This window comes from Leptinotarsa decemlineata, unplaced genomic scaffold (assembly GCF_025532065.1).
Source record: "Leptinotarsa decemlineata unplaced genomic scaffold, Ldec_3_MD MMD2_tig00004204_RagTag_RagTag, whole genome shotgun sequence".
Taxonomy (NCBI): domain Eukaryota; kingdom Metazoa; phylum Arthropoda; class Insecta; order Coleoptera; family Chrysomelidae; genus Leptinotarsa; species Leptinotarsa decemlineata.
The window spans coordinates 218,317-235,548 of NW_027412603.1; the positions used below are offsets into that span (position 1 = coordinate 218,317).

The window sequence follows — 17,232 nt, forward strand, 5'->3', positions numbered from 1 at the left end:
ACCATTTTTTTAATGACGATTACGAAAAAAAAAGTGCTAAAACGATAAATATACAGCATCCTATATATACGACGGTTTATTTTAAAAGCCTTCAATACTACAAATTGCACAACTATGATGTTAACCACGGTCAATTTTTCTGAAGGGTAAAATATTTTTCAAAGTTTTTTGAGTAAAGTTATTTTTATTTTTTATTAACACCGAAAATTATTCAAAATTATACAGTATTGTATATGATTTGAAATCCCTGAAACAAGTAAAAAAGAAGAATAACTTGTTTCAGGGATTTCAAATCATTTTATATAGTAGACAATGGAAGTCTGAACTAGTGAAACTGGAGATTATTTTGGAGAATCGTTTTAGCACTTTTTTTATTTCGCAGTCCCCATAAAAAATGCGTAAAAAAATTAAACTTCGCTTAGATGGCCATGACTTCAAATCTACATGTATTTTTTAATGCTGAACAACTATTCTAAATAACATTTCTCAAAATCAAATATTTGAAGGATCCTCGTATATTACGTGTGTTTTACTGTATTTTGTAGGTGCATGTTTAGTTTTAGAGGATGCACAAACTTTTATCAAAAATAACATTTTGTCGAAAAACCCTTAATGAATTATTTTCCTATATGGTGCATAATTTGTATGTATATAGAATAATCCAAACATTCTGAAAAAACTACAAATTCTTCCCACTTTTGAGAATCTATTCAAAATGTTTTCCTTGTTATGAACAAACATCCTTATAAACAAAAATCAATAAACTACATTCGTTTCATCATCATGAAGAACTGACTAATTTCAGTCTTATTCAAAATGTGTATCTTCATTCAGAAATGAAGTTTTTACATTTCATTCGTACGGTTTTGGCAAATGACTAACCAATTGTGGAATGTATTTAATTTACTGGAATTGCTTTTATCCATTTTCGAAACATTCGTAATTTATCTTAAACATCATAGAAGATGGAATATATAAAAATGAATAATAATAAAGCGACTTTTCGAAATGTTCGAAAATTTTTATTTCAGTTTCAATAAATTACTTCAGTACGACAATATGCAACATCATAGAACTATTTCTCAATAGACATTATTAGTTGTAAACTGTTTTTACTTTGTACAGAACAACGACCAGAATCGGTTTTGATTTTGAATTTTTCATAAGGTTGATTTTTAGAAAGAGGTGTGGGATAGAGGATTTTTTTCTAAAATAGTCTTCAGCTATGGCAATCATAAATAGATATATGGCAACAGTGCGTTCATATGACACTTAAATTATATTTACTTTTTATATAAAATTTGAGAGTAATATATTTTGTTTTACCATTTGTTATTTGAAATTATGATTCTTAACTTTATCGGTAATCCAGGATTCATAAGTAATCAGCCTGTGTCGAAAAGAAATAAAATAGTTTCATTAACTTTTTATTGAAATAATAAAATTCGAAGGGCCTCATGTTCTCATTTTCGTCTCATACTTCTTAAACTGTTGTTCAACAGGCATAAAAGTTATACTTACTCATTCTCAAACTTTAACAATTTTCAATCATGCAAGCTTTCATATTTTTGCATTACTTCATTTAGATGAATGGGCCTAAATTCGTTGAGAATAAATATTTCTGTAAACAAGATTGATTACTAGTTTTTGTAAAAATACTCAAAGAAAACTACGGCAGTGGTGTCCACCATAAAACACAGATGATAAAACTGTAAAATATAAAGTAGTAAATAATAATCATTCTAGTGCGATTTTAGCCCCTCCATAAGTTATAATTCAATATTACTGTTTTTTATGAGATTGTTATTCACCTGCAGTTATATCATTGAATTTTAGAAAACTCCACTGATGTCAACTATTAGTAACCTTCGATCAGGTTAGGAAGTGTTGAACGTTTATACGATTGATTAATATTATTTCGATATCGTGAAAGTACGTCAGCAAACATTTACCACAAAACTGATTTATGTATTCCCTGAATATTATCTTAATAATAACGAGGATATAGTCAATACATGATGTGAGTCTTATCGACAAATACATATTTGGAAACGTGTTGTATTCTTGCATTTTTTGTGGCTGTTTACCTCTTGAAGAGAAACCATAGGGTTTATTGCTTTTCTATTTCTTTTAAATTGTGGAAGGTAAAACAAAAAAGGTTAACAAAACTCTAATATTAATTCATCTCATATTTAAATATTTTCTAATTTCCATGTAGTTGCCGAATGAAGATATTTCAAAATCTTCAAAGAAATGCAATCATTATCTTTCTAATAGCTCAGATTTCAGATACTATGGAAATATAGAAAATTATAGGCTGGACTTTATTGTTTAAAAAAACATTATTTTAGATCTTGACCTGGAAACAGAACTTATTAAAAATATTCATGCGGGTACATAACTTTCAAAAAAATAAATATTTTTTTATAAAATTCATTATGATTTGTGAAAATGTTGAATGTGATTTGTTAAAAAAAAGGAAATTTTCATGAGGTATTACAGATTATTAATTGAATTGTTTCAATACCTTGATGAAGCAAATGGAATAAAACTATTTTATGTGATCTGAAATAGAAGCAAATATTGAATTTGAAGGTATAACAAATAGAAAAAAGTATCGTAGGTAGATGACATGCTCGTTTGGAGAGAAAATCAATCAAACAGATCACTACAGATTTTAAATTTTCTGTGGAAATCAACATAATCTACTGAATACTATTTGTAGGTTATAGGAATCAATGATACTTTGTAAATCGGGAATAAACAATAGTTCACTAATAATAATCTACTTAATAATAATGGCCTATCGACTCTAACCAAGTTTCATATTGTAATTCTGAACCTAACCTAACATCTAAAATTTCAATGGAAAAATCCCAGTACTTCTTCAATCTCGACATAAATAAACATTTATCTAATAATAAATACGTTGTTAGACAGTTGCCCTTGCCTTGAACTTGAATTCACTTTTCTAGAAGCCGCTTCAAATGCGTATTGTCATGCAAAAATGTTGCAACCAAATTGAAGGTTATGCAGTTTTACACATTATTATTGCTATGTAAGTGCACACTGTCAACAATATAGGAGGAAAAATATCATCAAAACTCTTGCTTTTAAGGTCAAAGTTCAGGAAACTGACATTGGAAAATTACAAAATATACATAAGCCAGGGGGATTTTTGCATGTACAAAAGGAAATATTTAGTTGAAAGTTACCTTAGTTTTGGGAAAGAAACGTAAAATAGGCTGTTACCAAGGCGTGATGGATCTGCGCTTTTCTCTAGAAACTCGGCCATCCGCCATCTTGAATTTTCACTTTTGATCGCGTCGGGCACTGAAAAATATTCAAATCACTTGCTGCCAACTGGTCTTTGATGAGAAAAACCTCCGGTTTTCACTGAAACTGCACCGAACAAATGCAACTGATCTTATGCATTGCGATTTTCATACTAGTGAAACTGTTCGACAGCTAAAAATAGGCGAATCGATAGGGAATTTCATTATCACAGGAACTTTTCCTAATTTCAAACGTTCTCACCGCTGTTATCGAAAATGCAGTCAGTAATTTTAAAATGCTATATTTTGCAAATTATGATGACGTGCAATTTGACATAGGTCAGCGAAATTATAACAAAGATTGTATAAGGCGCATATCGCCATTGTTATCTAATTAGTTGCAACTACTTTATGATGTTATCGTTTAATTATTCGGACACTTAATGCCATTCGTTGTTGTTGTTTTGTTACCGTATCGTTCTTATAATGAAGTGTGGAAATATACTGGATAACTACTGTTTTATTAATTAATAAAAGGTTCAACAAAAAAACTATTTCAACAAATTCAACGAAGCATTGAAAATATTCAGAATCTGTAACCCATCTATCGGAAATACTGTTTTATTGAACCCTAAAGATTGAGAGTATTCAATCAAGAAAAACTTTCCTACAACCAGTGATATTATGTTAATAAATTGAGAGTCCAAATCGAATGTTCAAATATACATCGTAGTTAACAAAGAGGTGTGTGATAAAGTTGATTTTAATTTGCATTGTGGAGATTTGTTTCCAAAAGTATGGAACCATATTCATAAATTAGTGTAGTTTCAGTTTTCTTACTAACTTTCATGAAATTGAGGTATCAATAACAATAAATATGATTTTATCTGTTCTGAGCTGAGATAAGAGTGATATGACATTATTCATGTAAATTAACAAAGCCAATTTCTTCTGTTTGAATCTGTATTATCACTCATTTAACCTTCAATGTTACTTTCAGTGATATTTCAGTGACATGATACTCTATTGAGCCAGGATTCCATAAACTTCCAAATTTCGGTTCTGTTCTGACTTTAGTAACTTTCGCCAAAAATAGATGTTAACCTTTTGGGTTATTGAGCGTTTAGGTCTGGCAGACCTGCACGAGTACTAGTGTTTTGTTTTTTGATTTATAATTTTTTTATTACTAATCCGATTTTTATAGAATATAAAGGCAATATTTTGAATTTGTCAATAGAAAGGGAAATAAATGTCGAGCATTCATATTACATAAAATACATTGCATTGGCTAATGGTAATTTTATTTCTTGGAATCGTCCACCCCTAAAAAGAAAGATACTGTTGAACTTGCTTCCATGCTTACTGAAGAAACGTCGAAACACAACCAACAAATTGATACGAGAGTTTCGAAAAAGGCGGAAGGTTGTAAACGTAAATACAATAACTTGTAGATATACCTCACGACATAACTGAAGTTGAAAAACAATTATTTTTGACATGAACAGTTAATCCTAAAATCATTGTGAAAATGTGCAAAATTCATAGGTATGCCCGACACTTGCTGTATCACGATTTTTCGGATTGTAATCTATGATGTTACATCAAATTTGTTAAAAATGTATTTATCATTTGTCTTATTTAGTTCATCAGGTATAAGGAACAATATCGAAACAATTCAAGTGTGATTATTTTAATTTTTCCTCTGAATTAGTTTCAGAAACTGAAAGAAAATAATGAATATGAAAATGTATTTTTTCAAATTTTTGTCTTCTAATTTCGTAAAATGATGTTGAGTGAATCAATAATCCTTGATTCATTCTAGCATTTACAATTTTTATTCTTTGTATATCTGGCAGGAATTAAAATGTACTATACAGTGTTATTTAACAGCATATAAATTTTTTACTATCCTCGGAAATATCTAATGGTCATTTTCCTAAAGTGAGTCCAGTGAAAAGCAGATGAATCATTGAATAATTTTCAAGCCAATTTTCATTTGATTTTTGTTCATTATTATGTTTTTTCATTTCAAAGTCATAATTTCCATGAGGTTCATCTAGCAAGCTTATTTTGCAAAATTGAAAATTTGAGTTGTGTTAAAAATCATATCTACAAGTTCACGAATTGAAACGTTAAAAAAAAGGCGTAGGTATCTAATTGAAAATGGAAATCAAGCTAGGACAATAAGTGATAGTGAAGAAGTTGAGGGGATCGCGTTTTATTCAAATAAGTTTATCTAATGAATGCATTTCCTTTTGAATGAAGTTACTGAAAGAATTCAGGACTATTATTAAAGTACTATTCATAGAAACAGGGATTCCAGGACTTTTTGATTCACAAACTGACTGTAAAATATATATAAATAACTCAAAATACACATTAAATCAACGACAGTGAATAATTTCACTAATATATCATATACCGTAAGTAACTTATTGGATTTTCGAAATTCATGTTCAAATCCTTGAAATTTGAAAGGATGTAAAAAATATGAAACATCGTTTCATTATAGTCATTAATTGATTTACGAAAGTCAAAAATGGGATAGACGTAAATGGATGAATAATCAGTGAAATAGAGATGATTGGCGTTTAGTTTTTCAGCTCTGCGTTAGTCATCCACAAAAGAAGGAAAAATAGTAATTTAGTTTTTTCAGTTTACATTTTGAATAAATAACTTGAGGAAAAAATAAAATTGAAAAACCCCATGTAACCTAATGTTTTTCGAATTCAATTTTAAATAAAGCAAAAACTGTTCTTTAAAAATTTTTAAAATATGTAAACCCATATTAGGGTAAATATTTAGGGAAATTAAAAAATCATTCGGCATATATATCTTCGACAGTCTACATTCAAGTCAAGTATTACTTGACCTATAATTTCAGTGCGATTTCAATTCAAAATAAAGTTAATCTATCAGTTTATTGAAAATAAATTGTTGCAAATTTTTTTGATATAACTACATAATGAAAACATAGGCACTATACAGAATATGCCTTTTCACTGCTGTGGAAAATTATTTCACAAAATTTTGTACTCTCGGTTATATCGCTTTCAGTCCTTCAATTTTTTCAGGGAAAATGTTTCAGTAACGATTTTTCCAATGAATTGTATGGATTGTCAGCCGTAAATGTCGAGAATTTGAGAATATATTTTGAAATATTTTCTGGAAAATGTTACTTTCGACAAAAAAATAGGTTGCTGTCCAAATAAAAGTTCGTTGAAGTCTCCACATTCGATGAAGCTATTTTTGAAATACGCGGTATTTCAGGATCACCGTCGAAATCGTATTCTTCCAAAAATATGTTATTTTTTGAGTCTTATAAGGTATGAAAGAAATGAATGAGTAAAATCTGCCACTGAACGGTCTCAGTGAGTGATGATCCATCAATTATCACACGAAAGAAAAACCCATTTAATCATATTTTCAAGAATGATTGTGTAAAAACTATAAAAATCCAGATAGTGAATTTTTTCTGGGTTAAACAATTTCATTAACTGAACAACGTTTTGCAAAAAGTGTTGTCAATTTTTCCCAGTTGTTCAAACACTCGTTATGTTATATTTTTTGGTTATAATTAATTCACGGATACAAACTGGAAAATTTGAAAAATATTTGAAAAAAACATATTGTTTCAACAGATTTCTTGTCATTTTATTTGAAAAAACTATTTAGTAATGAATTATTAGCTTTCATCGGGGAAGATTGCCACCTGGTCACTAATTTCGAAAACAAAGTAGTTATTGACATATGAAGAACAGAATTGAAACAACATATGCTTTTATACTACTTGTATTTGTAACTAATGTTACTGCAGTTTCGTCCTCCAAGTTTATTGTATTCATTTAAAAATGTCCTTGTAGGACGAAACTGCAGTAATGTTCGTTACAAATTACAAAATCGAGGAACTCAGTCCAATATTTCACAAGTTGTCCAAGATTACAAACAAGTGCGCCAGCAGTGCATACTACAGGTTTCTCAAAAATTACTGCTTGTGAAATATTCCATGTGTCTATCACATTTTGAAATGCTTTTTTTTCAGATAGACATTGAATTTAATTATCCCACCAGTGTAATCTCAGAACTTTCATCAATTTTTTTCCATCACTCAAACTTTGTAAGTAAAGACATCAAACGATATTGAATGGTAAATTTTTCGAACTATCTTTACTCATAACTTTTTTGATGATTAACTTATTTCAACATAATTTTGACATAAACCATTTCAAAATTATGTGAATTGTATGATGTAGTTAATGAGAAATAACAAAAGTTTTCCCTGAAATCTGAATTGAAATTCATGAAATTTGTTTTTGTTGAAGACTTCTTGAATGTCTGTCTAATGAAAATAATAATCCAATTTCTTGAAAAATATATTTTTCATAAAATTGTTTTCATTTCAAATGGGCCATGTTGTATGAGAATTGACATGAAGTAAACTACTTTTACGATTTTTTCAACCAAAATGAACAAGGGACGAAAACACCATTCCAAAATTTTCATACTTCTTGAAACTTCATGACTGAACTTCCATGGTTAGGTTTTTGAATTATAAAAAAAATATACCTGCTATTTAAAAAAAGGAGGACTACATCATTGGCATAATGAGGCTTATCAAGTCATGTAAAATTTCAACGAATGTTTCAATGAAATGAAAAAATGAAATCTGACTCCTACGTTAAAATTTATGAAATTTCAAATAGTCACAGCATTTTGGTAACCGCCCTTTTTTGGCCCTCAGTGTAAGTGTTTCAATTATTAAATCAGATATGATATATGTAATTTTTTAGATGGAAAGACACACATTGTACTTTATAATATCACTGAATAATTTATGAAACACGTGTTACTTTACACTAAATGGGACTTTCGCAACTTGTTCGCACCAGAAAAAATCGAACCAAAACCCTTTTACCCCTCCAACGCATTTTACACACCTTCAGAAAATAAAGAAAATCTTGTTTTGGCAGAACTAGAGCGCGGAAATGCAGTAGGCCGCGACCGACTCTCGACGACCGTCCCGACGCCCGACCTAGCACAACACACTCTGTGGTGGGCTCGTGCAATAGTGCATCTACTGCGTTCTGACTGTGTTGACGAAGGCGCTGCCTTGGTTCTCACACATATATCTGTAAATGCGCAGTTTTGTGTACTGGGTGTTTGAGTGCACACGTATCTTCCTAATTGTTTTCGAAATAAATTCTTATACAGTTGTAGTTACAGTAAAGGAGACAATGACAAAAAAATTGAAATCAAATCAATGTGTAAAGGACAGTCTCATTTCGGAAATACGGTGTATGCATTAAATAAAAATCATCTTGAATTCCATAAAGTCACCCTGAATTTAACAGGGTGATATATTTTCGAATAATTTCGTCATTACCAATATAAAACATCCCATTTTTTAATTTTCCAGAGATATTTTGCAGAGGTAATTTCAAAAATGTATCACGAGTTGCTTCCAACTGCTACAGCAACAATACCAAAACTACAAGAAAACAAAATTCATAATACAAAAAAAACTAAATTACGTACGGTGTATTGAAACTATTTCAATAAACTAATTGAAATTACACTTTGTATTGTTAACAATGTATTTTACCACATGCCTATTGACTGTAATGTTAAAACATGAAAGTTGAATTATATATGTTTAACGCTTCAACACATGTAAGTTTACGTAATATCTAATTGAAAATTATTATATTAGAACTGTTTTATGAATAAAACAGCTACACTAACCCGTTACTTCATGGAAATAATTAACACTAACTATAACGATTAAACAATTTCCACCCTATGAACTCTACCTAAGATACCATTTCATTCTTCACATTCTTTTCAACAAACCACATAATTGAGGTATGTTCTTCTTCTATATCCAATATGTCTGTCTGCCATATTGGATTTACAATGACATGACGTCATTGTTAAGCTAACCATGCATTGTCATCCAAACTTAACGTGTGAATTTCATTTAATTCGGTTGAGGATAACTGATTCATATTTGTACATACAATGCAAATTAAATAGAAACTTGTAATAATAAAAATTCTTTATATGAAAGGAAGAAACCTTCAGAACCTTTCCTAGAAAGAAAGGCAGTACCTGATCATTTTACCTTTGATCATTGGACTACTTTCAAGAAGGTTTTCCAAAATCTAAAGCCTATACGGAGAGACCTGACACACCCTAAGTGCTACAAAAAGTTAAAAACAAATATAATGCCCGTATAGGTTCTGCGGTCAATGAAAAACACTACGAACATATACTATGAATTTTACTTTGTTTCTGGTAATATTTCTAATAGCTGCGTAATTCAAAATCAAATTATAATTTTCCACGTGTATAATTTATGTATTGCTGGCGATCTGGCCGAAGCAAGGTCCTTCGATCATTCGTGATTTGAAGTTTATCGTTTTATTACAATTTCTACACAATCTTATATCACCTTCCTAAACGAAGCCGGGAACTAATAATAATGATGACTCTTGATGAGATTCACTCAAAAAAGTATGTTCTCAACTTTCAATTTCGAAAATCTACTTGAAGATAACGCACAAAACAAAAATTCGACCTTGTCGCATCGGTTTGCAGACCAATTGAATTTATTTTCTCGAGCAATATCTTTAATTTTGCGTTAAGTCGTAAAATAATAATTGAAATGCATTGACTGGAGGTAAATATGCATTAGTTTCATATTTGATAAGGATGAATATCGTATCCGTTTCCCAATCACCACATTATGCATGACCCATCATTTTAAACAACAAAATGTACATTATTTTTGAAAGACACAGTTAGTGATATATTTTCAATCACCATACTAACAATACGTTAGTAGCGGTTGAAACTTTTGGTGTTTATGGCCCGAAGTCTCTGTTTTTCGTTCATGAACTCGGAAGGAGAATAGGCCAAGCAACGAAAGATCACCGTTCTACCTCTTTTTTGATAGAAAGAATTAGTATTGCTATTCAACTTGGCAATGCTGCTTCAGTCCTAGGAACTATTCCTCCTTCACATAATTTTGATTAGATCATGCATTGCCCTAATTTCAGTACGGAACTGAAACCTCTTCGAAACAAGCCGAGATATGTGGAAATTCATCAGTCTCCTATCAAGGTTAATTCACAAGTGATTGATCCACCTTCTTCTTTTTCAGTGCGGTCAGTGGACTCAGGTCATTCTTGCCCCCCAAATATGAGTTGCAGTCCTCGTAGAACTGGTTCCCTTTCAGTGGAAGAGCTTCATGAAGCAAGAGCCGAATCGATCCCTCTACGAAACCCTTCATCACTTGGAAGGATCGATTGCAGCTTCTGTGTAGATTCTTCTTGTAGATTCTGTGAAACATATTCTTCCTTACGAATCAGTAGAGAGTTTTCCTGAAAATCTAGAGAAGAAAATTGGATTGGATAATTTAGGAAACACTTGCTACATGAATAACATTTTACAAGTGTTGTTCATGACGAAGAATTTCAAGAACGAAGTTTTAATGATGAACGAGAACGGGAATGTTTCCTACTTATGCATCAAACTCAAACACCTGTTCATGCAGCTGCAGTTTCGTAAGAAGGTATCATCTTTCCCTCCAACCGATTTCATGGAGTCTTTGAAGTCCACTAGATACTCGTTAGGACAACAAGAGGATTGTTCCAAATTCTTGGGGTTCTTGTTGAATACTCTTCGTGAGCAAATCAATAGCAAAATCAATACTCCTGACCGCTCTGGACTGAATGATTCCGTACAACCCATCTCATCTTTTGTTTGTAAATCTTTTGCTGGAAAAATCCTCACTTGTTTACTTTGTGGTAAATGTTCAAGAAGTAGCGAAAACTCATGTGAATTTCTGGAACTTCATCTAGCTTTTCCTAATATGACTAATAACCAGTCCGTGCAAAGCTTATTGTTAAATCGTCTGAAATGGAATGTTCAACAGGCGATGATCGACTGTATTGCCAAACATGCGCCAAACTAACTGACTGTTATAAGGAAACAAGTATATCTGACGCACCAGTCAATCTAATAATAACACTGATGATCTTCAAACAAGACTCAACCTCTAACGGAAGCAAGAAACTCTTTGGAAGGTTCGAAATAGATGAACATTTCAACCTAGCAGACCACTGTTATAATATTCATGCAGTCATTGTTCACTGTGGTTCTGGCGTTGAATGTGGTCATTATTACGCCTTGGTCAAAGAAGAAACGGACTGGTTTAAGTTTGACGATAGTCGTGTCACGAAGTGTTCTGGCGATGCATTGAATTTATTGGAGCCTCTGGAGACACCCTACATTTTGTTTTATAAGAGAGAGGACATTGTTAGATCAAGATCTTCAGATGAGGTGGTGCTGCAGGTTTTTCCGGGTTTTCCTGCAGCTGAAAAAGCAAATGCGCCACTGGAATCAATGAAGTCGCCCCGGAGCGCCAATTAATTTTTATTGTTGTTTTTATTTTACTTTTATCGTTGTTTACATGGAAAATAAATTTGAATTTGAAGTTTAAAAAACAATACGTTCATATAGTTTTTCAGTCAAATCCTTCAGTACCATTACGTCATGAATTTACAGAAGTTTCATTCATTTTTGGCACTTCTCTAACAAATATTAGTATCATAATACTGAATATGGACTGAGATAGATATTTCAGACTAATGTGTGTATTGTTGTTTGTTCTCATCATCTTTTTGTTCACTCATTGAAAACCAAAGCAGCCATCGAAAATGTTCTCTGAGCTGATAGACCCCTCCTATTTCTTTTTCCTGATATTTTGTGTTTGTCATATGTTTCATTTTCCTTCTTTGTGGGGGACATGCCAAAAATATAATTACCGTTTTATTTCGGCATTTTGGAATCAATCTAAAACAGGTTAGATGAATAATAATTGACACTCGTATCATCTCAGTAGATTCATGCACGATCCTTAAGTAAGTTGATCATATTTATAAAATTATATTTTCATTATCAGATCGTCAAACGATTTATTGTTCATCCGAAAATAGAACAAAGTTTGGGCATCCTGCATACATTTACAAAAATTACTGATCATTAATATCAACAAAATTCAAAACTAAACCTGGTAAAAAACACAAACAAGTGCTTTTTATATTTTGTGATTCCAATAGCTTGAAGTTATATAAACAAAAACATTATGTTAACTGGTAATCCCGCATTCAGAATTTATTTTCTATATAATAATTTGTAAAGAATGTTTTAAATGTTTTTTTTTTTGTAAAATCTCAACTCAGTCAATCTACTTCATCGTATCTAATAACATCGATTACGAGTTCAGATCATATATTTGGGAAGGTTTTTTGATTCTGGAAACTGAAGTACAATAATATTTACTGAACGCAATTTTAGGATGAATCGTTGATCAACAAAAAACAAAATGATGGAAGATCAAAATATTTGGGTCAATGTTATGCACTATGATAATATTTTGCAGTTAATCTCCTTCAAAAAAGTGGTGAATATGCATTTTGTAAGGTCAAACTATTATACGGTAATGCTACCTCGTTCTGAGTATGTTCACCTTTCCTTCAAATTCACGATGGTGATCAAAGTCGGTAGAGATATTTTTTAAAAAAGGTGATTTTTAATTTACCGAAGTGATATTCAACAGTTTTGTAACTGTCAAGAGGAAAAAAGTAGACAGGGTTTCTTGGTGCTTGTTCGTTTCTCTAAATTCTCTGGAAAAAATTGTAGTCTCATGAGCGTATTGTATTTTCCACACATCCCACACCGCAGTCAATTCGAGTGGGTGAACAAAGCATCCACGTCGAACCGCCTGGCTACCGACCGACCAAATAATGAATAAGTTTATTTATAATCCTCGTATTGAAAAATTTCAGGTGGTACCTTTTTTTTGTACCTTGGGAGCTGTCTGACTTGTCCATTCAGTCCAAGTGTCTAGAAAACACTGCAGCGTCTTGGACTTATTGCGTTTATTTTCCCATCTTCTCATGACACCCATTTCAGCAGTCTCGTTCCCTGTACTAGTTTGTACAGGTTCCGTGTTTTGTACGTCCATATATTGCCTGCCTCCTGTGATTCAGTGCCTCACATTCGCATGTGTAGAGCTGTTTCTCTCCCTTCGTTGCATAATCTGCAGCTGAGGTCTCCGTTGTACAGCCCCATTTTATTCGTGTGTCCTCTAAGCGGACAATGACCGGTTAGTAACCCTGTAATTATTCTGAGCCGATCCCTACTATATTGAAGTAGTTCTTCGGTTCTTTTCTCGGACGGTTCCCTAATGAAGGTTTTACTGTGTTTGTTGCCAGGTACTTTTGTCCAGTACTCTGTATGCTTCTTATTGGTCCATGTCCTAATCTGGTTTCGTACCAGTCAGGTGGTACCTTACTGACAGCACAATCATAGCCAACTAAGAATATAATTCAAACACAAATCTAAACAAAATCCATAGGAATATTATTTTTACATTTCGACAAACTTACTTTCGCTTTAATGCTAGTTACAACGTTTCAAAAAATTTTTCATACATGTAACTTTCGATAAAAATGCAATTTTTTATGTAATTTTTGAAGTTTCAATCCAAATTGCATCATAAAGGTTTTGTACACGAAAATTGATAATTATTTTAGAGTGTACGATTGGAAAAAGTCTATTCTGTTTGTTTATGATTCACAAAATCTAACAACTTTTTTTTATCCAAAAATGAAAAGGCATATATAGAGTGTTTCAACTATTACATTTATCAAAATTGCTAGGTCCTCAAGTTTTCAAAATATTTCTGTGTTCAGACGTAAGCAACGTGACATTGAGTTTATAGCAGAATGTCTTCAATTGTAAATAGTACTGTTATTCAAATAATTTGTCACCTTACCCTAAAAATTTAATACATTTCAAAATATTTTTTCATACAGAAAGAAAAATAGTCAGTGATTTGATAGGTCTATAATTCTTACGTTAACTGAGTGATTATATTTTTTCAAAAACATCAAACTAGTAGACGAAAAACTTATATAGTATATAACTCATATCACAAGACGAGACAAACTATCAGAATTTTATATCAACTTACCCGATTTTGATAGTACAGGTGACTCAATAAGATTAACGATAAATATGCTAATGAACGAATGAATGTACTAATTGGTATACTGTAACGTTGTTTATATATTAGTTGTTCAATGATATTTTTATAGTTCTATTTTTTTTAATTTCAATTGACATCACTCACAATTTTTAAGTTTCAACTCAATTGTCATGTCCATTTCTGTTTTTCATTTGTTTTTATTTATGTTTCTATCTTTCAAGTTTCTTGCACCATTTTAGACCATTACTTTCAATTTTGGAAGTAAATAATGGAGTAAAATATAACAGGAGAATGATAACTTCTACAATTGCGAAATTATTATCTCTTGTACCAAAAATGATCAATTGAAAGGTTAATGTTCTTCACTTGTTTTCAATTTTTTCCCTATAGTAGCAAGAAAACCCTGAAGAAAACCCGAAGAGGCAAAGAATTCAAGTAAAGTGGGCTCGTAGTTGAAATTCGTGGAGAGTTTCCGGGAGATCCGGGTCTCTCCGGGCGAAACGGTTCGTCGTAGGACGTTGCTCCCGTATTGATTTTCCACAATTTCACTTTTATTTTGTTTTGATTGGTCTCTCTCGCCATAAGTTACATCATTCTTAAATAAAAGTGAACTGTGGGAAAATAGGTGATTGGAAAAGTATACGTACTAGTATTCTGATTTGAAGAATGGGAAATTATGAAATAAAATTCAATTAGTATGTCATTGCAAATAGTCATAACCTAATATTTCACTAGAAAAACTAGAAATTTTGTTTATTTTTCATTTTTGATTTTTTGTCTCACAAACACGATTTCTACTTCACGATATTTGATGGGAACTTGACTTTTTGTGTTCTGAATGTGCTATAATTTTTTCAATTATCACGTGTTGAAGCTGGTTGAAGAGTCTACTTCCAGATGATGTAGAATAAAAAACAACACAACTATAAAAAATTGCCAAAAAGTGCGAATTACTTAATGGCCAAAAGTTGTGATAATTTCACAAAGATATTGGGTCAAAATCCCTGTAAAATATAGAATGAGAAATAAAATTATTACGTTTCAAATGGTTAGATCCAAGGTACCACAGTTAGGTACAGCTGGACAAAAGTATGCCTGCAATATTTTCCAATACACTAAAATTCATTTATCAGATTTCAAAAGCATTCCTGAAAAAAATTAGAGTTGTGAATAGTATTCATTTTAAACCTTTCTGAAATTTTTATTAAAACAACGATAAAAATAAAATAAATACAACAATAAAAATTGCATTGAATACTTATGAACATTACTAATTTCACAACACAACAAAGTTTTTGTTTCGGGGTTAAAATTAGATGATTTTAATGTATTTCCACGTGTTAAAACCGAAAGTGACCATAAAAATTATATATTAGCTCTTGTTTTCAAGATATAGTATCATTATATTACATAAATGTATATTGAGTTTTCAACAAATGAAATATTTCATCACCAATAGTTGGTACACATGTTTGTTTACATAACACCCCTCTCATCAGCTGTTCTCAAGTAGTAAACATAACCTATGTGAGTTTGTCAATTGTACGCACGTGGTTGCTATTGAAATTATCGTGTGAAGTTGATTTTTAAATTAATTTAAGTGCTGATCTGAAATGCCTCGAAAGTGTGTGAATTCTGTCGATAGCTTTTGCTATATATGTGGTGAAATAACATTTAAGGCTCAGAAACGTAAAATGACACCTATCGTTAAGACAGCCTATGAACATTATTTTGGTGTGAAAGTTGGGGACCAAGATAGATAGATCATGGGCTCCTCACATATGTTGTAATTCTTGTTCCGTCATATTGCGAGAGTGGCTGAAAAATAAAAACCGGGCAATGGCTTTTGCAGTACCTATGGTTTGGCGTGAGCCTACCAATCATACAGACGACTGTTATTTCTGCTTAACTCCTCCCATTAAGCAAGGTTTATCTATGAAGAAAAGAGGAACGGTTAAATACCCTAATCTCCCATCTGCTCTTCGGCCTGTACCACACTCAGACAATTTGCCAGTCCCTTCTCCACCCCAAAACTATGAAATTTTAGAGGAAGGTGATGAAGACTGTTTAGAAGGAGCAACCCATCCTTCTACATCCTATGACCCTGATTTTGAGGTAAGCGATAGGTCTAGTGATCCGCACAGAATTAGTCAAGCAGAGTTGAGTAACCTAATAAGAGATCTTTGCTTGTCTAAGGAAAAGGCTGAGCTGTTAGGGTCAAGACTAAAACAGTGGAATCTTCTAAAACATGATGTGAAAATATCTCAGTACTGACAGCGTCAAAAAGATTTGCTTCCTTTTTTGAGGAAAAAGAAAACCTCGTAGTTTATTCTGATGTTAATGGTTTGATGGACTGCTTGAATTTGGATCACACTCCATCTGAATGGAGACTGTTTCTAGACTCTTCAAAACTAAGCTTAAAAGCTGTACTTCTGCATAATGGAAATCAGCTACCCTCTATTCCTATAGGTCATGCAGTTCACATGAAGGAAACGTATATAAATATGAAAACACTTCTCCAATCAATCAAATATGAACAACACAAGTGGCACATCTGTGGTGATCTGAAAGTCATTGCTATACTCCTAGGAATGCAATTAGGGTTCACCAAGTACTGTTGTTTTTTGTGTCTGTGGGACAGTCGGGATAGAAAATCTCACTATAAAAAAATGAACTGGCCTACACGAGACCTAAACCCTAATGAGAAAAATCGTAAATGATCCTGCTTTTGACATGATTTTAACAGGAAATGAAAAAAGAGCCTGGGAAGCCTTTAAGGGGGTTGTACATGGGTTTTTAGGTAACAAAAGAGATGATAACTTCACAGCATTGGTTAAAGAGCTTCTTCAAGCTTACCACCAACTCGGATGCAACATGTCCTTAAAAATTCATTTTCTTCAC

The 17,232-nt window shown here is 31.9% G+C and overlaps 1 protein-coding gene across 4 annotated transcripts in view; it reads right to left on the reverse strand.

Moving 5' to 3' along the window:
- Window positions 1-17,232, reverse strand: part of Blimp-1 (PR domain zinc finger protein 1) — an 88,743-nt gene that overhangs the window by 32,249 nt on the left and 39,262 nt on the right. The window contains exons 1-2 of one of the 4 annotated variants that reach the window (XM_074178600.1): window positions 8,213-8,477; window positions 3,253-3,333 (exon numbers count right to left, since the gene is read on the reverse strand). The exons of 1 other annotated variant lie outside the window; for it this stretch is intronic. In XM_074178600.1, coding sequence (XP_074034701.1) covers window positions 3,253-3,295 — 43 coding nt within the window. In that variant the 5' untranslated portion in view covers window positions 3,296-3,333; window positions 8,213-8,477. Of the gene's footprint in view, window positions 1-3,215; window positions 3,334-8,212; window positions 8,478-17,232 lie in introns of those variants that run through there. 2 more of the 4 variants (XM_074178607.1, XM_074178601.1) reach the window with 2 other exon arrangements.